At 57.0% G+C, this 21915-nt stretch overlaps 1 protein-coding gene and 1 long non-coding RNA gene across 34 annotated transcripts in view; one reads left to right on the top strand and one right to left on the bottom strand.

Annotated features, from left to right (window-relative positions):
• The window catches only part of RBFOX3 (RNA binding fox-1 homolog 3), a 526282-nt gene that overhangs the window by 86249 nt on the left and 418118 nt on the right, over positions 1-21915 (bottom strand). For 9 of the 31 annotated variants that reach the window (XM_009433422.5, XM_009433415.5, XM_054670214.2 and 6 more), the window contains exon 1: positions 8025-8150. The exons of the other annotated variants lie outside the window; for them this stretch is intronic. In XM_009433422.5, the coding sequence (XP_009431697.1) occupies positions 8025-8129 (105 nt within the window). In that variant the 5' untranslated portion in view covers positions 8130-8150. Of the gene's footprint in view, positions 1-8024; positions 8151-21915 lie in introns of those variants that run through there. 31 annotated transcript variants of the gene reach the window in all.
• Positions 8313-11026, top strand: LOC129137544 (uncharacterized). 3 transcript variants are annotated; one of them, XR_008540193.1, is made up of 5 exons: positions 8313-8453; positions 9179-9336; positions 9712-9815; positions 10278-10414; positions 10883-11026. It is a non-coding gene; the product is annotated as an uncharacterized LOC129137544 (long non-coding RNA). The 3 variants fall into 3 exon arrangements; XR_010153387.1 differs by having other exon boundaries at positions 8335-8453; positions 9106-9336; XR_008540194.1 differs by lacking the exon at positions 8313-8453 and having other exon boundaries at positions 8700-9336; positions 10847-11026.

The raw sequence follows: 21915 nt of genomic DNA on the forward strand, positions 1-21915 counted from the left end.
GGTCCCTGACCCTGAGCACCTGTCATTTCCCAACTGGCATCCTCGCTCTTTCACATAAGGACACTGAGGCTCCAGGGACAGGGAGCTCACGCTAGGCCACCAGGCTGGTCACCAGAAGAGCCCAGGACAGCAGACTACCCCACCCATCCCGTTCCTCTGGAGTCCCTGTCATAACGGCTTCAGATGGACACGGACCTATGACCACTCCCAAGGCTGGCATGGAGTCACTCTCCCGGGATCTCCCGGTGTGGGCACTGGCCGAGGGTGGGGTGACTGGGGTCCTTTCCCGCGGGCGTGCTGCCCACTGGAGTGTGATGAAGCAGCCCTCTTCCTGTCTCCAGGCGGTCCAGGGCCTGGCAGACACACTGCCGAGACCACCCCTCTCCTGCCCCGCTGCCCTGGCTCCCCAGTGCTCCCTGGACGAGCTCCCCAGGGTCAGATGCTTGAAGCTGACTCACCACAGCTCAGACGCTGGGCACGCCCGAGCTGCCGGCTCTTGGGGTGGCGCCTCTGAGGGTGATTAAGAGGCTGTTCAGAAAGCCTGGATTGGTGGTGGGCAGCAGGTCCGAGCTGCGGGGCGCAGTAGCCTCTGCAGCCCCAAAAGCTCTCTGGAGAGAAGATGTAAAACCCTGCCTCAGAGGCTTAGACACAGACGCCCCAGCTGGAAGGGCAAGACGGCTGGTGGACTCCCCACTCTCTCTGACCACCTGGGGGCTCGCATACACCCTCACAGCCAGTGCCGGGGAGATGTGCTTGTCACCCTGGGGACCAATTTCTGTGACTGAGTTGTGTCTCTGAACCCCAGGAAGGGCAGGACAGGGTCCTTTACTCTGGACTCTAAACTCAGGGCCTACTGTGGTGCTTGGCCCAAACGGCAGCTCCAGGAGGAATCTGCGGAAGGGGGTCCTCTGGAGACGGTGACGCTCCACCTCTTTGCCTTCTCCTCTTCTGTGGATTCCCTGAGCTGTGCAGGGACCTCAGGGCGAGGGCATGGCCCTTGGATACAAAGACCCTGCCTGCCCCACAGAGGTCTGGGCCCAGCAGAGACAAGACTTGCTCCATTGCCCTTCTGTGGCTGTCAGGCCCATCTCTGTTGAGCTGGTAAGGGACCCACTGCCCACAGTTCCAGCTGGACCTGCTGGCACCAGAGCCCCCAGCACCCCCCAAGCAGGGCCCATGGCATGAGCCCAGCAGCTCAGCCGAGTAGTCCCAGCCTTCCTGCCCAGGCCCAAGCCCCCCAGCCCCAACTGGGTCTCCTTCCAGAGCTGAACTCGCTGCCCCGGAGGGACTGTGAAACCAATGGCCATATTCCAGCTGCGCTGGTGACACAAGAAGTCGGAGTCAGTCCTTCTGGTCTCGAGTAATGCGATTTGCAAGATACGCACAGCCCCCGACAAGCCAAGTCACTGCCTGGTGGATGGGTTGGCTGGAGGGGGTTTCCCAGGGGCCTAGTTAGAGCCTGGGGGATGAAGAGGGGCTGGAATCTTCTGGGAGGAAGTAGTGGTGGCTATCCCTGAAGGAGAGAAGCAGAGGAAAAAAAAATGACCGTGGCAGAGAGAAGAGAAATTACGCAGGGAAGGAAGAAAAAGGTGAAAAGGGAGAAGATTAAAAGCATGGAAAATTCTAGGGGCCACAGCTGATCATAAAGGCGGAAGAAAAAGGGTTAAGGCCGGTTAGGAAGCTCCGAGACAGGTGCTCCAGAGAAGGAAGCCAAGAGAAGAGACAGACGGTGACCTGTAATCTCCTTCATGGAGGTCCCAGCTGCTGTCCCGGTCTGGGTCGGAATCCACTGGCCTCCCCTAGTCCCCACTATGCCCCCTGGGTCCCACGCCACCAGGAGCTCCGGACCTCCCTCTGGACGCCTGCCCATGGGACTGTCTGTCCTGGTCCAGGTGCCACATGGGCCTCGCCTGGGCTGAGCTGGGTGCCAGGGGTTGCAAGCACCTCCCCAGAGCTGGCCCACGGCCACCACTGGCCTCCTCCTCTCCCCAGCCTTGGAACCTGATATTCTGCTTTAAGCCACCTTTGGGTTGTGTCCCCAGGACCAGAGGACAGGAGACAGAAGAGCACGTGGGCTATCTTGGCCTCCACCTCCTCCAAGGACGGCAGCCGTTTGTGCTTCCCAAGTTGTGTGGCTCAGCGTCTGCCCTGCAGGTCTAGCGGGCAGCAGACACCCCGCTGTGCCAGGCTGGAGAGGAGAGGCGGGAGGCACATTCATTGCATGGCTGCAGCGTTCTCCCCTGCCCTCTGCTAACCTCCCAGCATGCCGAATGGCCGTCAGCTTACCCCCCTCTGCGAGCCCAACCTGCTCCTCTGGCCCATACCAGCTGGAGAGCCAGAGGGCACACTGGCACACTCATGCTGCCCACCAAGCCCGGGTCCTCAGGTGGGACAGGTCGGGATGGGCATTCTTCCCATGTCCATCCCAGAGCCTGGGTGCAGGTGGACCCGCTTCCTAGACCCTCCGTGGGCAGGGGTGGGGGAGATTTTACTAGTGGTTCCTGGGAACTGGTACATGATTCAAACCTTAGTCTGCTCAGCCATCAAGATGAGGTTTTGCAGCCTCTTTAAGGGACCTGAAAAATCCTACCACCCTCAATCAAGCGCAGAGTTAGCTGCTCCCCATTGCCTGGACCATCCCTGGCCCCGGCCCTCTCCAGCCCCTGAGAAACACACATTTGTCCACGTTGGGAGAAGCCCCAGTCTCTGGACAGAGACGGCCCCCAGGGAAGTTGGAGGTCCGAGGCTGCTGGCTGCGCACAGCCCACATGCCCCGCCGAGTCTCAACACTGAGCAACCCGCCGCTCCTCCGCCGAGCAGCCCCCATCTGAGTCCAGGGCCAGAGCTTTCTCCTTGGCCATCACTGCCGGGCTCCTACAGGCTCCTTTCCCACCGCCACGTCCACCAGCCATGCTTATCCTGTGTCCAGCCAGCCAGAGCTCCCTGCTCAGAGAAACTCACTCACCCCACGGAACAAGACACCATGTGGAGGTTTCCGAGACAGGACCCTTCCACTTTTCTGAACCCAAAGGAATCTCCTAAACATCGCTGGGTGTCAGGGCTCAGGGGAGATCAGGCTAAAGACTTGCAGGAAAAGCCAAGAAAGAGCTTAAGCCTCAAGAAGCCTCCAGATAATGCATGTTTTCTTTTGCACATGGCCAAGAAAAGGGGTTGGAAAAGGACCAGAACTTCCCGAATCTTCGTTGTTCAGGAGAAAGCGACACGGACTCGAGCCCCAATTCTGGAATCTGGCTGCCTGGGCTGGAATCCAGGTTCTGCTTCTCAGCAGCTTCCCGAGGTAGTATGTGACCTAACCTCCCTGTGCCTCGGTTTCTCCAACTGAAAACGTGCATGTCCACACCCTCAGCAGATTCCAGAACAAACGTCAGCTGCCAAGGAATGAAACTGGGGAAGAACCCACAAATGTAACCGAGCTACTTCAGTAACCAAATGACATCAGGGTAAAGAGGTCTCACCTGTACGGATGCGTGGCTCAAAGCAAGGAACAAGTGCCATCCTTTCCCCCTAATCATTCCCAGGGAGTGAGGGCGCAGGGCCGCTGCGTGGGATCATTCAGAATAAACATCACCTGACCTCAACTACTTGTCTGGTTAAATTCTCCAGTGAACAGGACAATTTTTCGGATGTGGCTGCAGCCAGCAGACCAGACCTGGGCAGCAATGGATGCTGCCGCGGGTGCACGAGCTGCTGTTCAGTGCCCTCCTCCCTCCGCTGGCCAGTGGTGGGATACTCTCTAGCCACCCATGCTGACCTGCGAGCCAGCGTGTCTCAGACGGGGTTCCTGGAATCCCACCAAGTCAACAGCGGAGGCATCAACAGCCCAGGGAACAGAGACTAAACGCAAGGTGCAAGGGGTGGTGCTACGTCTGCCACAGTAATTAATCCTGATTAAAAATGCCTGTGATTAGCAGCCTCGCTACCTTACAGGGAAGAGAGAATGATTATTAATAAGAACAGTGCCTCCTAATGAATCTCAAAACAGACCCTAGAATCCCCCTGCCCCTCGGCGGAGCCTTTGGGTTCCACAACCAGAGGGAACGTGCTGTGCCATCAACAACTCCAAGAAGCAATTGCTGGGCACCGTGAAGCCGCTCGGAAACGCCGCATCCTCCACGGAAGCTTCCGGTGCCTGGTGATGTTTACCTCAGCAAGGGAGACTATCTGTGATTTCACCCTGATTGAGCACACACGGAGAGCAAAAGCAACGGAATTCACGACGCGTCCCCCAGGGAGACCCCGGGTCCTCTCAGGGCCAGTCCCTCTCCCCCGGCCAGCCCCTCCCCTCCCCTTACAATACTTCAAGGCACTCACAGCCCTCTCCCCCGGAGCCATTTACTGGCTTGCAATCGGATGGAATAAGATTCTCTTTTATAGGAGACTGCAGTTTAATAATAAAGTAATTACCGTGACAAAATCCCATTTTTCGAGCTTGGGGTTTTTTCCTCCTATCCTCTCAAACTTGCTCCGCCGGATCCCAGGCCAGGGCCTCCCAGGGAGTCCTGCTGATGGTCTAGATTTTCAGATGAGCTCCTTCTTGCCCTGAAAGGTGACCAGTATCAGCCCCAACCCTCCTCACTGGCCATCATGCACCAGCAACAAAAGCTTCAGGGTTCCTAGGAGGGGTCAGATGTGGGGGGACCACGGCACCGGGCTGCCCTCCAGGGAGCTAGGCCGGCGCCCAAGTGGGGCTCCTGGAGGTGGGCTGAGTGGGCAGGAAAGCTTCAAAGGGCATGAACTGAGTGCGGCCCAGGGTCACCCCTCATGAGCTCTTAACAAACGCCAGAGCCCAATGCACAGCTGGAGTTCTCCTGGTGTCAGATGATCCGAAATCATCCCGGGATGGTCAGAACTCAGAAATATCACCTCCGCTGCTGGCAGAGGGGCTGAGATGACAGAGGGACCAACAACAAGTGCCTCTAATTAATCACAGAACTGTTGTGTCTCAGGAGGGACACACCCCATCCCCAGCCTACCTAGGGTCCAACCCAAGGCAGCAGGAAAAGGCTCATGCTTCAGTAGAACGGAATTCCACTGGGTGAGGTTTTAGTTGGTAATTTCCAGTGTGAAAGACTATAGGCTTAGAAAGCCTGTTTAAATGCTGCATCTTAATGTGCCTCAAACTATGTCTCGTCTTGCTTGATTTCACGTCTTTTGCTCCCGCTCTTGTTATCAAATGTGCTGTTGAGATTGAATGTACAGCCTACATATGGCGCCAACACTCACTCACGCAGAGGACCTGCAGCCCCCACCTGGGAGGCTGGAGCACCGCAGGCTCTCATTTCTAGAGGCCTGGCGGGTACAGCCCCAGGCCCCTCCTCCTGCGGCCTTTACCTCCAGGGGCTGCTGCAGGCTCTGGCTCATTCCAAAGGTGGTTTGGGATAAGCGGGTTCCCAAACTAAATGTCGTTATTTGTTTCTTAACGGTTCTGGACCGCCCCAGCTGTGTGTGCTCGCCTAAAAACATACACCCACAAATAGCCAGGAAATGGCTGCATTCTAGACCTTTCCGGAGTCCACCGAGACACATGGCCAACCACCCCAGCAGAACAGCCGCGGGCGAGGGAAGGAAAGTGAATGCTCAAAGCCCGGCACAACAGCAGGCTCTGGCTTTCCCAGGGACGATTCGGGATGGCTATGGCTCCGTGGACATCTTTTTGCCTTCCCACTGCCCCTACAGAAAGCTCCAAATGCCACAAGTCAGGGATGCATTCACCTAGCCCTGGAGAAATCGGGGTGTCTTCCCCGTGGGTCATGTTGGTGGACTCACCCCAACTATGAGCGCCGGTCTAATTCTACCGAGACAGCGCCAAATGTGTGGCTGCCATTTTTCGGAGGCTTGCCTCCACTTCATCTTAACTCAGCCCTCACATTCAGCCTGTGAGGACTATGTCATTCAAGGAAGACACTGAGGTTCAGAGTGGTGATAACTAAGACAACAGAATCAATAAACCATGGATTGGTCTCCAGGCCAGGACCCTTACTCTAAATCCTACACTCTACCTGCAGAACCCAGAGCTGCACTTCCTGCTGCCTGGGACATTCCTGCCATGCCTGGGTGGCTGTACGGCAGATCTGTCCCCAATAACCTGACCTGGCCACCCCAGAGATTCCCAAGTCAGTCCTATGCTCATGGAAAACCGGGAGGGGCTGGGAACCTGACCTCGGAGGCCTATCCTGACTCCCTGTGATTCAGTGTCAACTGGGAATTTAGGGCAATGGCCATGGCCTGGGATTGGATGACTTCCTGCCTGTCAGTTTGGGGGCTCCCCAGTGGCTCCTGGGCTGTGTCCAGGAGTCCCCAGATGTCACAGGTGGTCCTGGGAAGATGGCACCAAAGATCAAGGGCCCTGGGCTGCAGGCCACTGCCGGCCACCCTCTGCCACTGCCGGCCACCCTCTGCCACTGCTGGCCACCCGCTGCTCCTGCACCAGCCTCTGCTCCTGACCATCACACAGTTCCCCTGTCCCTCTGCGGCTGCTACGTTTGGCAGTCCCTCATGCATGGGCCCTTGTAACGGGCTGACCCAAGTGCCCAGGGGCTAGCTGCCCTGGGCCAGCTCGGAAGGTCCCATCTTTGCCTTCTCTGTCCATTGCTCCACCTTAAACCACCTTCTATAGCTCCTTGGAGGGCCAAGGGGCACAAACAGGTAAGAACCCATCACCCAAAGGCCCAGACCCCTAGAGTCTCTCATTGTCTCCAAGAAACATACACACACACACACACACACACACACACACACACACACACACACACACAATCACTCTTCTCCATTTCTCCTCCAACGTGTGCATGGAGGCGGGGGTGGGGAGACATCTTCATGGAGACTCTTGGCCTGGCCTGGCCAGGTTCCTTGGGGTGGGCACCCTGTACTCTCTCTCTCCAGTCTCGAAGCCCCCAACACGGGGTGCGGAACGCGTCCTATGGGAACCCCTCTCACTGGGCTCTGCAGGCCCCAGGATGAGCCTGAAACGCGCACAATCCCACCAGGCTCCTCCAGCAGCCGCCCCCACCCCTGCAGGCCCAAGCAGAGGGTGAGGGTGGGAACCGAAAACAAGGCAGACGCCACAGCGTCAGGAGGGAGAGACAGGCCCAGAGATGTGGGAAGCCAGGGTGGGTGAGGCCAGGGTATTGAAGCCCGGGCCAGGCTGGCGCCGGGAACTGCGGCCCACAGAGGCCGAGAGGCCTGGGAGAGACGAGGGAGTCCCCCTGTGTCCCCAGTGCAGGCCTGGGACTGCACTAATTCCGCATTGGGTGGCAGCGCAGGACCCCCGTCCCCTCCCCCAACGCCCCGGCCGGCGGGCAGGCGGCTGCTGATGCTCTGTGCGCACCTCCCCACGGGGCATCCTGGGGATCTGGGGGCTCAGAGTCGCCGACTTTCCTGCCCCCACCCAACCCCAACTCGCCAGCCGGAGCTTCCTGCGCAGCCCCCAAGATTGCAAAAGTCTGGCCCCAGCCCCCTCCCCGGCCAGAGCTCCTGGGGCCTCCCTCGCCAGGCGGGTGGCCCGCCTCCCCCGCGTCCCCGGAGGCCCGGCGCGCGGTCTGCGCTGCAGCAGAGCTCGGCGCCCCCGCCGCCGCCTCTGCGCGCCCCCCGGCTTTCCCGACGCTGCCAGGGAGGATGCCCCGCTCCCCGCCCCGAGTCCCCAGCTGCCCGGCGCGAAGTTCCCCAAAGTGACCCGGGCGCCGAGAACCCCCGCCCCCTCCCCTCGGGCTTCCCCGGAGACTCCGCCCGCCGCCCCCTCCCGCGCCTTCGGAAAAGTTGCGAGCGACGCCCCAAACTCCGGCCCCCCCGCCCCGCGCCGCGCGCGCCCTGGGCGCCCCCGCGCTCGGCCGCCGCGCAGGGGCGCAGTTCCCCCTGCCCCAGCCCCGGCGCCATGACGCGGGGAGCGCAGCGCGGGCCACCGGTGGCGGCGGCGGCGCAGAGGCGGCCAAGTGCGGGGCGTGGGCGGCAGCGCGAGGCGCACGTGCGCCGGGCCGGGGGCCGGGGCCGGGCGAGGGGCCGCTTACCTGTTGGAGGTAGAGGAAGGCGGGCGGGCAGGGCACGGAGTGCGGGAGCATGCTGCCGGAGTTGGACAGCAGGAGGCAGCCCGAGTTCGCCATGGAGCACAGCATGGGGCGGCAGGGGGGCGCCCGGCGGCGGCTCTGCGCTCGCTGCGTCCCTCGGAGTGTGCGCGCGCCCTGCCTCCCGGGCGCCCTCCCGGTCTCTCTCCTCCTCCTCCTCTGGGCCTCCCCTCCCCCTTGTGGCGCTCTTTAAGAGGGAGGCATCGAAAGGAGAGCGGCGCGCCTCTGCCCGGTGTTCCCCCTGCCCGGGCGGGGAGGCTGGAGAGAGCGCGCGCGAGAATACGGCCAGAGAGTCTGTGCGCGAGAGATCGGGCGAGCGGGCGAGAGCAGGAGTCAGTCACTTTGGAGCCTCCGGAGCCCTGTCTGCAAAGAGTGGTGCGTGTGCGTGTGTGAGTGCGCGCGTGTGCGCGCGTGTGTAGCGGTGGGAGGGGGAGTCCCTGGCGTACTCCAACATCAAACGGAGCCCCGCGCGGAGGGAAGAGAATCCGGAGCGACGGCACAACAGCTGATCCCACACTTAACCCCTCGCCCGCCGGCACCGGGGCAGCCCTCCCTCGCGCCCTCCCACGCTCGGGCCCCTGCGCGCCCCTCCTCCTCCCCGTTGCCAGCACTTGCTCCCGGCCTGGGGGGTCTGGAATCTCCCTTTGCCCCCGCTCCGTTCTCCGGCCGCTGCGGAGAGGAGGAGCCGCTCCGCCGGCTCTGCGGCCGACCGACCGGAAGGCGCCTCGTCCTGTTTCGCGTTCAGAGAAGCGCCTTTCCTAAGGGAGGCCGGCTCAGTGGCGGGGATGTCGGTGATGTAATGAGGGCATCTACGCAGAGGCTTCCGCGCTGGGGAAGGCTTCTCTGGCTGCCCAGGGCTTGGAAATCCAACCAGAGCCTCCAGGAGCGTCTCCTGCCCTCCTGCTGGCCCCCAGACCCCATCATACATCCCAGCCTCCTGCCACAGGCACCTGGTCTTGTGGCTACTTAGATGGGGGTGGGGGACACGGGCACCGGCCACAATGCATCCTCCCCTCCCTGTACCCAGACACACTGGACTTGACGTGTTTCGCTCCCACGGGACAGGCGTGCATAGGTCCCCACCTCCTTGCCCCATTCAGCATGTGGCAGAGGTCTCGGCAGTGCCCCTTGTTCCACCACTGTGACGGTGCACACACCTGCAGCTTCAGCGGCCACACACACACCCACTGGCCTGCCCCGAGTCCACACTCACCAGAGGCCCCCTGGATCAGGCTCAGTTTACCAGGATAAGCCACAGGTGAGCTTGGCTGCAAGAGGGATGGGCTGCCAGTGGCCACTGTCAGAGGCAGAGCCAGTGGGGTCATGCCTAACCTCACGCCTTCCAGGAAAGGGGCAGATCCCAGGCACCCAGTACCCATTCTGAATGCACCTGTCCTACCTTAGGGCACTTGTGACTCCCCTCCTCTCACTGCAGACAGTGAGCCCTGAGCTGGAGGGAGGCAGGCCTGGGGCCACCTGGCAGTGGGGAGACGGCTGGCCCGGCAGTCATGTCGGACCCTCACTTGCTGTGTGATCTCAGGAAGGTCGATTGTCCCCTTGGGGCCTTGGTTTCCACATCCAGCCCGAGAGATGGGTCAGATGTTGTCTGAGATCCCTGTTGCACCCACTGCAGGACACGTGGCCTGAGGGCCATTGAGGAAGAGGGAACAAGGAAGGGAGGGAGAGAAGGGTGGCCTCTCCACGCCCAGTTTAGGAGGCTCCATTTGAACAAGGCAGGTAGGTGCAGGCACCTGTTCTCTCAGGTGCCCCTTGTTCATCTTCTTCGTAGAGGAGCTGGGATGTGGAGTCCGGGAGGGAGGCAGACGGGAAGAGACAAGGCTCAGGGGAGAGACGAGGCAGGCGAGCTGGCCATCTAGCCCTGTGGTCTGACCTGCAATCCTGCTCTGTGTTCCCTCTGGGGTGGTGCTGGCACAGGACAAGGATAGGGGGCTTGGCTGGCTCCACAGGGTCTTGGCCATGGACTTTATGAGGCCCTCCCTGCTGTCAGTAACTTGGTTTCCCAGCCTAGGACAGTGGTGGGGGTCCCAGCACAAGGGCCGGGCGTGCCTGGGCCAGGAAGATGAGGTGGGTTGTAGCATTTGCCACCTGAGCCTTGCAGAAGGGCTCCTCGTGAGCGTGGTGCCCTGGAGTGGCCCTTGCTGCCTCCCTCCCGAGTCAGGTTGTCCTTGCTTGTTCCAGAAGCCATCCCTCTTTTGTCTTCTCTGGGCACCTGTCCGTCACCACTGCCCTGCTGCACCTTCCCTGGAGGATGCTCAGGAATTTGGGACAGCCACATAGCATTCAGCGTAAACCCAGGCTCCAGATCCCCCCTGCCTGTGAGTCATTTGCTTATTAATTTGCCATTATGACCATTATGACCAAGTATCTCCTGTGGAATCCAAGCCTCATCCCCTCCAGAAAGGGATTTGGGAGTGCTTCCTAAGCCATGCCTGACACAGAGCCACTTTTTGAGTCAACGCTACTGTTTTTCCTTATTGAGAACCCACTATATGCAGACAGTGTGCTCGGTGCTGGGGCTGCAGAAATCAAGTTCTCTGCCCTGGAGCGAGCATACCGTCTAGTGGGGGAAACCAAGCTTGTAAACGAAGACTGCAGCCTAATGTACTGAGAGCTTTGACAGCCCAGGACAGGGAGAGCTCAGATCTGGGGTGTGGCCAGGGAAGGTTTCCTGGACCCCTGAGCTCAGTCATTGGCCCAAAGAAAGCCAGGGTGGTCCCCACTATCTGCATCTGCATCACTTCTGGCAGCCCTGCATCTGGTCACCTGTGTGCCTCTCTGCCCAGCCACCTGCCTTCCAGCCTCACCTCCAGATTGCACTGGGCCCAGGAGCATGTCTGGACACCTGCCTCCATCAGGCGGCTCATCACACCCAGCTCCAGAGAGAGAGGACTGAGAATAGCAGAATGGAATGAAAATAATACCTCCAGAAAAAGGATCTGAACGTGTGTGTTTGGCTTATTTCTTGGGACAGGGGCTGTTATGCTGTGCTTCAGCACGAGCCAGTTAGCGAACAGCACGCACCTCAGTGCTCCGCTGTGATTGTTTCAGAGTGTCGCGCAGGCCTGACTCTGCGGACCCCACCGGCAGGAACCATGCCCTCATCACCTCCTACCTCCAGTACCTGGCACCAGGGCGGTACAAAGTTTTTCAGATTCCCCAGGCCCCATGCAGCCCTCCCGAGTCCCTGGTGCCTTGTGGACTGGGGTGGGTGGCCCTGAGCAGGGGGTGGGGGAAGCCTGTGCTCCTGGTGGCTGTGCTGCCCCCGCTCCTGGGGCGGAGGGAGGCTGCGTGCTGGGAGGAGCTGTCACTCCAGTGCTAATATTCGCTACTTAAAAAAAGAGGCAAGAAAAAATACCCCATTCGCCCTGAATCTGAGAAGGGCCTTGTTAGGCAGGCAGGAACTGAGCTGTAATTATTTCTGCGCTCCTGGGCACCACTATAAATATCAGGCAAGGGAGGCACCTCAAAAGGTTCCGATGGTTCCAAGGCTTTGGAGATCTCCTGGCTCCTTCCTGCCCCCATCCTATGTCACCTTCCCTGGCAGGGGCCTTGGAGGGTGCAGGCACTGCCTCTCCTCCAGTTGGGCAGGGCGTGTCTTCCCCAGGTTCCCTGAGCGTGCCTGCCTGGGAAATTCTGGCCCACGTAACCTTGCCAGATGCCCTGAATCTCTTCAGTGTGTACCTCTGTGAAATGGACACACAGGATTCTCCCTGGGAGAGCATTTGCTAAAAGGCGTGCAGGGGAATACTAGCCTCCAAGGTGGCCTGTGTTTTTAACAAAAGGTGGGCCAAATGAGTCCTGTGGTCAGATGACTTGGGGGAGTGTTTCTTCTGACCCCTACCCATGTCCTTTGGAAATTCCCAAGGTGGCACATGGCAAATCATAGTAGAAAGGAAGCAACTCCACACTCCCTTTAGGGGAGGAAGGGAGGTGAATTCCTCATCCTCCTGCCCCTCTTTCCCCCTCCAGGCGCCCAGGCCGACCATCCTCAGGCTTCCCCTGTGCCGTGAGGACAGTGTGCAGCTTGGCAGCAGCGCTCCCAGGACAAGGAGTGAGCTCACAGTCTCTGGTTGCAGCTGTGCTTGGCCGCGCCAAGCCGAGCCTTAATCGACAAATACATCGTGCTTTCCACAGAGCCAGACCTTCCTGCCCCAGCCCTGGGGTATTTGGCCTGGGCTTGGGCATGAGCACTGGGGGACGAAAGAGGCAGAGTGGCAGAACTGGATCTCCACAGTGGGGTGGGGTGGGCATGGCTCAGGGATGGGAGGATGTGTGCGTGCCTGTGTGTGTGTGATGGGGTGTGAGGAGAGCCAAGAAGCCACTCTGACCAGCTGGAGTCCTGTATCACCATGGAACACTTTGCAGGGGAATTAATGTCCCAATTCAGCAGCCAGGGCAACAGGTTGGAGTCAAGGAGAAGCCCCCACTCAGGCTTTCATGGGATGCCCCCAGCAGACACCATGGGGCAAGGTCAGGCTGGGGATGGGAAACCCAGCAGACACCATGGGGGAAGGTCAGGCTGGGGATGGGAAACCCAGCAGACACCATGGGGCAAGGTCAGCTTGGGGATGGGAAACTCGTCAGCCTTTTTTAAAAAAATGTAGAAATTCTCACATTCCCAGAGGAGGCGGCTTCCTTATATCAGGAGTCGGGGGCTGCTTCCACTTTGTTCTGGCCTGTTTAATCTCCCCAGAAGGGCAGAAAAGCCGGCAGAGGGTCCCTGCAAGCAGGGGTGAAGCAAGCCCAGGGATGAGCCGTCGGTGCAGCCCTGGCAGGCGAGGCCTCGCTGGAGGTGGCCAGCAGAGGGCCCACTCACACCATCTTCACCGGCTGGCCTGCGAGGAAGGGCTGCTGGGGTGCTCCCCACCCCCAACCCCCTCTGCCTCCCTCTGCCAGGGGTCCTCAGCAGTGCAGAGGGAAAGCTAAGCCCAGCCCAGGTGCCGGGGCCAGCACCCACCTTCCGGCTCAGCGGGGGCCCCCCATCCACTGGCACTGTCCCCCTGGCCCCAGCAGAGACTGCAGCAAAAGTAAAAATTGGCGTGCAAAGGAAGTTTATTTATCTGTTTAATTAAGAGGCGTTTGCCAGCCACATTCGGGTCCATCCGTCTCACTTACAACCATGTCCCAGCAAAATTAAACATAATAAATACAGGGAGACTGAAAGCGAAGGGCACACTTGAGATATATGGGCAGAGCCAGGAGTTGCACAGGGTTGCAGTTATAAGCACATCTCTCTCTTGCAAGTTCCTCTCCCCTCGGGGGCCCAGGAGCCGGAGGAATGCGCTCAGAGAAGGGGCTGTGGGTGCCGCTCACTCTGCTCCTTCCACTCAGCACTGTTGGCAAGCTTTATTTATTTTAAATGAGCCCCCAGGACTTCTCCCTTCTCCTCTTCTGTGGAAGGGGAGCAAGCTCTACACCAAGCAAAAGGAACATCTGAAAGCGGCCAGCACTGTGATGTTCCACCCCAGGGCTTGGTGGGTAAGAGGCCTTGGAAGCTGCGGCCCTGGAAAGCTCGTTGCAAGCTCCTGCTGCATCTGGGCCATGAGCTCCTGGCAAGGAGACAGCCTGGGCTGAGCAGAGCCTGGGAGAAACAGATCTTTGGTCTTCAGTGCCAGCTGTGGCCAAGCCACCGTTTGGCAAACTGGGCTCAGAATCCCACAGAAGCCAAAGGAAGAGGGGGGCACTTTGATTTCTGTCTCTCATCTGAAGGCTCAAGAGCCTGGCCATTTGCTTAAACTTCCCAGGAACAGAAGCACACAAAGGGGGAGAATGGCAGTTTATTATTACTGATTGCTAACTGTAACAATACCTTGTATCTGCTCAGTGCTTTCCTAACCTTTTCAAAGAGCCTTCATGTATCTCACCTGATCATCACAAGTTAGGTAGGGAAGGTGTAATGATGTCCATTCCATATATCATGACCCTTTTAGGATCACAGAGGTGGTCCAAGGTCACACAACCAGTTAGAGGCAGCGTCTGGGCCAGAAGGCAAGACTTGGAACTTGGATTTACGGGAGCCCTTTTCTTCCCTTCGACTACTGTGCTGGGCTCATGCCCTTCTGTGAACATACTCATCGTTAGCCCTTGGCTCTCTCTCCTAACAGGATCAACCCCAAACCAAATCCGTTAATGTAATAGTCATTTGCAATAGCTTGGGCGTTTACTAATCACACCGCCGCTCTGTCTGTGCAGCAATTATCTCGAATTTCCTCTTTCTCATTAGGCAGGAGGGCGCGAGGACTCAGTGGGTTGCTGAGCCCTGTGATGACGCCAAGGAGAGGAGCTGCTGCTAGACCAAGGAAGCCCTTCCTCAGCGTTCCTAGCTGATCTTCCATGCAGCGCCCAATTTCCTGGGCCCTCACCCCGCGCTCAGCTGACCCACCAGCCCCGAGCCCTCCTGTCCTGCCCAAGCCTGTGCATGTGTGCCCTTGTGCCCAGACCATAGATGGCTACAGAAAAGAGAGTCCTGAATGGCTTGGGAAGTTGTATATTTGCTTGGAGATGATGACTCCAGCTCGGACTGGGTATCCAGTGGAGTGCCCTTGGATGGTTGGGCCCCCACTGCAGACATGACTGATGACAGCCTCTGCTCCTGCCAGGGCAGGGATCATACCAGCCAAGGAAAACCCATATCACTCGCTGCTCCACGCAGCCCACCCAGGAGGCACGCACCACTAACATCACTCTTGGTACCCCCACTTGCTCTCCTTCAGCATCAGGGTCAACTCCAGCCTCTTGTTTGAGGTCACCTCTTTCCCCCAATCAAAAAACAGAGTGAAGGCCGGGTGCAGTGGCTCACGCCTGTAATCCCAGCACTTTGGGAGGCCAAGGCGGGTGGATCACCTGAGGCCAGGAGTTTGAGATCAGCCTGGGCAACATGGTGAAACCCCGTCTCTACTAAAAATACAAAATTAGCTAGGCGTGGTGACACATGCCTTTAATCCTAGCTACTCGGGAGGCTGAGGCAGGAGAATCACTTGAATCTGGGAGGCGGAGGATGCGGTGAGCCGTGATCGCGCCATTGCACTCCAGCCTGGGCAACAAGAGTAAATCTCTGTCTCACCAAAAAAAAAAAAAAAAAAAAAAACAGAGTGAAGAAGAAGAAAGGAGTCCTCAGGGACAAGAGTGATGGGGCTGGAAGGGGAAGTGGCATCACGTCGCCCAGTCCCCGGCCTTCTAGCTGGCAGACACCAAAGCCTTCAGAGACACGTGCTCTCTTTTTTTTCCCCTTGAAGCTCTCCACTGGGGGAGACCCTGCTGTCTCTCCGGGGAGCCCAGTTAGGTTTTTATCACCCTGACTGCCAAGAAACTCTGCCTCATGTGGTACACAAATCTTTTCCGTCTTAATTTTATTCAAAGGGTGAAGGCTTTGAAAGAGTGACAAGGGGGAGCTTAGAGCAGAAGCTGAAGCCACTGCCACTCCCTGTAGCTCCCAGGAGAGACTGGGGCCACTGACCAAAATTTGTAGAGCAAAGCCGTGCATAAAGGGAGGGGGCTGAGTGAGCACAGCTCTTGCATACCCATGGGGAACAGGAGCCCTGCACTCTCAGGGTGTCCAAAAGGGAAGACTGTACACACAATGTGGGTACAATTTGGGTAGCTCCCATTGCTATGGCCGGCATGAATTTGCACCATGTTTGGTTAGAATTGAACTGAGGAAACAGCATTCAGGGTTCCTGAGTAGAGACCCATGGGAAGAGGTCAAGGTTTGTTCTTCCATCAACAGTGGGTGGGTCTGAGCTGACCTCTGGGTAGAGGCAGCAAGGGTCCACCTCCAGCAATGAAGTGGCTGGGTGCTCCCATTTGCCATCAATTTTTAGAAAATCTTACTTAACAGAGAAACCAATATCCCTTCCTGCAGCACTGGGCAAGGAGAGGCCACATGGAGAGCACGTGCAGCACTGTAGAGAGGGAATGGTGGCCCGGGGGTACCCCGCACCCCAGGACTGGGAAGTTAGGACCTCCAAACTCTGAACAGACCCGAAAGACTGGATAAAGCATCTGCCTGTAGCCCCAGCCCCAGCACTCGGTGACTCTGAAGATAGGACCTTCAAACTCTGACCAAACCTGAAAGACTCTGGAAAAAGCAGCTGCCTGTAGCCCCAGCCCCAGCACTCAGTGAGTTAAAAAGCAACCGCAAGGCCTCGGGAAACAGAATGTGAGGGGCGGGCACTCTGCTTGTCCCCTGCCCCTGCATGCCCCCTAAAGCCAAAGCGTCGCTCATTAAAAGCTCATTAGGAGCCCGAGGCACACAAAGGCCCGGAGAGGCATTACTGTCCTGGCAGAGTGCGTGGCCCTGGGGAGGCCGATGCACTGCTAGGCAGCCAGTGCCAAGCTGCAGACAGGGGCCGGGCCATGGAGTGACGAGGCGGCCGGCGGCGGGAGGTAGGGGTGCAAGGTCCTTCTAATGAAGCCTCATGGGAGCTGAGCTTGTCCCAGGACTCAAGGGAGTGGGGACGAGCATATCTGCCAGGAAGCAAAGGAACACATGCAGACGGTAACCTACAGACTCACCTCCCCACACCTCCACAATGACAGAGGCCAGATAAGAGTTCCTTTCTCAGGCTTTGAGAGCAAGGAGAAGGCAGGGTTAGGCAGGACCCTGGGCAGCCTCTTCCCTCCCGGCAGCCTAAGATACACCAGGGAAGTTGTGTGAATTGCTGCCCGGTGAGCAGAGATGGGGCAGTGGATGCTGATGTGTTTTAGTCCCTAAAAGTTGCCCAAGAGCAGGTGAAGTGCCTATCTGGTAGGGGTGTGGGAGCTTGTCTTGAGTTAGGTGTGAAGCTATTCTGAGGCTGCCACCCCTGCCAACCCCCTACCGTCTCCTCCCTCTTGATCCTGGGAGGAAAATCCCTCCCCTTTCCTGATCCACTCTAGCATTGGGGTCCAGCGATGTTTTGGCCCCAACACAACTCTCCAGTTCCAAGGCATGAGGTTTCTGAGAATTCACTGGCAAGGAGGTGTGGGAAGTTGGCAGCCAGCTGAGGGCCCTGTGCTGCTCTTAGCAGCTCCCGGCCTTTCCTCCCACTGAGAGTTGCTGCATCAGGATGGGGGGGAGCCGTCTGTTCCTGCTCTTACTTCCCTAGGATGCTGTGACTTTTGATTCCTGCTTGATTAATATACAGCCAACAGAGACTGTATTTAAGGCAGCTTTAATTCTCTCAGGTCACCAAACTCGGGAGCAGCAAAGCTGCAAGGAGCCAGCCCCGCAATAGATCAAACACCAGGACCTTCAAATCGCTCTGTGGCCCAATTTCTTATTGCTGCTGCTGCCTGATAACCCTCCCAGCTTGGAGCCAATAGCTCCTTTTTCTAGGGGTGGACACGGAGGCTGGATGTGGATGTCCATGGCTGAAACCCTCCCGGCAGCATGGAACGAGAGCTGGAAGGACCGGGCACGAGAGTGAGACCGTCAGCACCAGGGACAGCTCCAGCCAGACCCTGGAGCTGCCGTGGCTGCCTACATACACCTCTGTCTCCCTGGGCCCAAACAAGCATGGGTGTCAGTGAACTCTCTGTTTTGCAGAGGTGGCCAGCGGCTAGCCCTGCTGATGGCCACCTTTTACCAAAACATCCTCGCCTATTGAGTTAGCCTGCTGCTCCCTTTGGGGCCCTGCACACTCTCACTGGCTCTGTCTCCCTTTAGGAGATCCAGCTTTTTCCATCCCTGACCCCCAGAGGGAAGCAGGCTGCTGTGAGGACTATCTCTCTGGCCTCTGTGCCAGCCCCTGGTGCCCAGGGCTTCTGTGGGGCCAACAGTTTCCTTCCTGGCTGAACCTCATCCGCTTCCAACTTGCCTCATTAGCATCTCCTGAAAGGCAGGCTAATTCCTCTGCTGAGCATCTGGGTGTTCACTTGCTCGGTGGGGGCAGGGGCAGGCATGCTGGCATGGCTGCCATTTCCTCCAAAACACCTTTTATAGACCTGGTCCATGTTGCAATTTGGGAGGCACCGGGGAGCAGCACAATGTGGAGAGATTACACTCGGAAGCCGGGCTTGTAAATTACCTCCCAGTGTGGGCAGGGAATGTGCCTATTAACAGAGAACCTGGTGCACACAGCCATTCTCATTTAAGAGCAGGATCTTCCCGGATCAGACTCTGATCAATCCTTGCTGCCACCAACACACCATATATTAGGAAGAAATGTTTGCATTGAAGTTGGAGGAAGCCCCATACTCACCTCCCCACGCCAACCCCCTACTGCTGTTTTATTAGGATTTTCTCTAAACCCAGCCCCATTGGATTTATTCCCCCTGCTCTGCCTCTATCCACTTAAAAATATTGTCTATGGATTTTCAAATTATTGCTACACTTTCTAAGAGAAGGATGCAGTGGTTAAAAATTAACAGCAAATTTATGGGAATTCTATATGGCAAGTACAGAATTATAATGAAGTGGCTGCCACTTGGCTGAGTGTGGGTAATTGGAAATCCACGCTGGGAAGACTAGAATCTTTACTGTATTGGAATTGTGTTTTTGAGAGTAAATGCTGTGGAGAGGGTCAATGGAGCCTTGAGTTGGCCAAGTTCTTCTCTAGGGGGAAAATGTGGTCTGCTCACTGCCTATTGGGAGGCAATTTAGAAGGAGAATCACTTATGCTGGCCCACAGGAGGGTGGCTGGAAACCACTGGGGGAGGTAGGTGTTCCGGGCTAGGGGAGCAGGCCTGATGGTGGAGGAGGTGGGAGTGGGAGAGCAGGAAGGGAGGAAGGCCAGGGCATCACCAGCAGAGGGGAAGGCCCACTGTGGTGCAGCTGGAGCCTGACAGAAGGCAGCACCGAAACCCTGATGTTCTCCCTGCCCTGTGGGTTCATTTTCCTTGGGAAAAAATTTTGGTAAAAAAACAGAGATGATTTTATCATGAAGACACCAATGTTGCTCCCCTTTCACATGGCGCTGTCCTCGCTCCCACAGCTGCTGTGGTAGAAATGGACTTTGCCTCTGATCTCCTCTGCAGCTCTTTAGGGCCTTAGTGGCTGAGAGGTGGAGCAGGAGTCTGTGATAAGGGAGCCCAGATTCCGAGCAAGGGGGTTCTGCCAGGAATCTAGGTACAAACTGCCTCCTGGAAGCCAGGTGCGGTGGCTCACACCTGTAATCCCAGCACTTTGGGAGGCTGAGGCGGGTGGATCACTTGAGGTCAGGAGTTCAAGACCAGCCTGGCCAACATGGTGAAACCCTGTCTCTACTAAAAACACAAAAATTAGCCAGGCATGGTGGGCATGCCTGTAGTCCCAGCTACCGGGGAGGCTGAGGCAGGAGAATTGCTTGAACCTGGGAGGCGGAGGTTGCAGTGAGCTGAGATTGCACCAGCCACTGTACTCTAGCCTGGGTGACAAAGTGAGAGTCTGTCTCAAAAGAAAAAAAACAAAAAAAAACTGCTTCCTGGTTCTTCAAGAGTTTTGTGTAGACCTGGTGCTGCTAAGTGCAGGGGCCACGGGCCACATGTGGGCATTCAGAGCTAAAACACGGCCGGTTCTAATTGAGACACTCTGTGTGTGTGTGTGTGTGTGTGTGTGTGTGTGTGAGAAATGCACATGGGATTTTGATGACTTGGGACCATAAAAAGAGTGAAAAAATAGTTTGTATCTAGATTACATGTCAAAATGATCATATTCAGGTATATTGGGTTACATAAAGCGTATAATTGAGTGCCCCCAGTTTTGTTTGTTTGTTTGTTTGTTTTACTTTCTCAATGTGGGTGCTGAAGAGTTAAGCATTTCCATGTGTGGCCTGCATTATGCTTCTATTGGGCAGCTCTGGTCTAGAACATGGGCAGATGTCTTTCCGCTCAGCCCCACCGACATCAGCTCACTATCATCCCCATTGCCTGGCCACGGGTAGCCTCTCAAGAAGAAGTGCAGGCTGGGTGCCGTGGCTGGTGCCTGTAATCCCGGCACTTTGGGAGGCTGAGGCAGGTGGATCACCTGAGGTCAGGAGTTCAAGACCAGTCTGGTCAACATGGTGAAACGCTGTTTCTACTAAAAATACAAAAAAATAAGCCGGACATGGTGGTGGCTCTCGTGCGTACAGTCCCAGCTACTCAGGAGGCTGAGACACGACAATCACTTGAACCCAGGAGGCAGAGGTTGCAGTGAGTTGACATTGCACCACTGCACTCCAGCTTGGGTGACAGAGTGAGACTCCATCTTGAAAAAAAAAAGAAGAAATGCAAAATGCAAAGCCAACTGGGTCTCTTCTTAGAGTAAGGCCGCACGCAAGCCTGTGTGGGCAGGAAGCCTGCCCTGATCTCCCCATCCCAAAACACAGACACCCAGCAACAGGGTCTGCTCCATTTCAGTCTATGTTTCTTGGTTTCTGTCTGCTCTATCCTGATATCTGAGACTGGGGCCTCCTTATTTTGTCCTACCATTGCAGCTGTGCAGGCACACAGTGTCTGCTGAGGCCAGTGGTGGGGTGGCGGGGGTGGCTTTCCTTCTGTGCTCCCTCCCCTATGACCGGACAGCACCAGGAAACCAGCACTCTGTTTTGGGGTTTGGGGATGAGCTCACAGGCAAATACTTCTGCTTCCTAACCTGTGACCTGTGCTAGGAGAAAGTGTCCTAGTGGCCAGCTCCCGTGCGGCTGCACTTGCTTGCATTTGGCTGCTGGGTGAGCTTATTGATTTTTCTCTCCGAGGTAGAAGGAGAGGCCTTGGAAATGCCATTCCAGTGAAACTGGGCATGGCGATAATTATCATCATCAGAACGCCCTGGACAAATCGGATCTCAGGCACCCAGAGCACCCTCAGCCTCATGCTCCACCCCAGCCTCCTCTGAAGGCAGAGGGAAGGAAGTGGGAGGGTGAATATTATTCTTCCCATTTCGTTGGATGGAGAAGCTGAAACCCAGGGTAGAGGAGTGTCCCAAGATGGGAAGTGGAGGCCGGGACGCGGGGTCGGAGTCACTGCCCCCTTCTACTGGAGAAACAGCAGCAGAGTGGAGCTTGGATCATCTTGAGCTCCTAAGAAGACTGTAGTCCCGCATCTCCTACCTTCTACCACACACCCAGCCACAGCTGTTTCTCACACCCTCCTCCAGCAGAAAGTGGGGCCCGCTCCAGCCTGGGAGTCACAGACCTGGAGTCCAGCCCATCTCTGCCCCGACCACCCGTGGGACTCTGAGCAAGCAACTAAACATCTCCAGTGTTGGTGTCTGCGTCTATCAGAATGGGACGGCAGTACCTCTCTCAGTATCAAATTCCCACAATACCTTGTGAGGATTCAAAAACATGTCATATACAAACCAGCTGGCACATAGTAGATGTTCAATAAATCATGGTAATTAATTCAACAAATACTTATTGAGTTTCCCCAAGTGCCTGATTTTGTTCTAGGTCCCTTCTCTCTGCAGTGCCCAGATGAGACCGCCGATGAAATTTCCTCTCTTCACCCGGATGGACTGCACTTGCCCTGCTCATCTCCTAGGCCTTGGTACAGAAAGTACAGTTAACTCTCAATTATCTATGCAAATGGAGTGGAACGTTCCACTGATGATTCAGAAAGAGCAGAGAGTCTACAGATAATTCTTATTTGAATTAGGAATGCATTATGCTTATTTTCACATCGGGTTTACCTTCCTAATTACTGTTTGTTCTGGATTATGCTCAAACTGGTTTGCATTCTCAGAACTCACATGGGTGTGGTGAGGGGCGTGCCGTGGAAGTGTACTGGGGCCCACCAAGTGGAAACCAGCCACAGACCACCTCTCTGCACTGCCCCCCAGCACCCCGGGTGGACTGACACCTGCTAAGAGGGAAGTAGTAGGCACTGGGGCTGCTTGGTATCTGCCCGGGAGGAATGGTGGCAGCTCCTTGCGTGT

Source organism: Pan troglodytes, chromosome 19, assembly GCF_028858775.2.
Source record: "Pan troglodytes isolate AG18354 chromosome 19, NHGRI_mPanTro3-v2.0_pri, whole genome shotgun sequence".
In the NCBI taxonomy this organism is placed as follows: Eukaryota; Metazoa; Chordata; class Mammalia; order Primates; family Hominidae; genus Pan; species Pan troglodytes.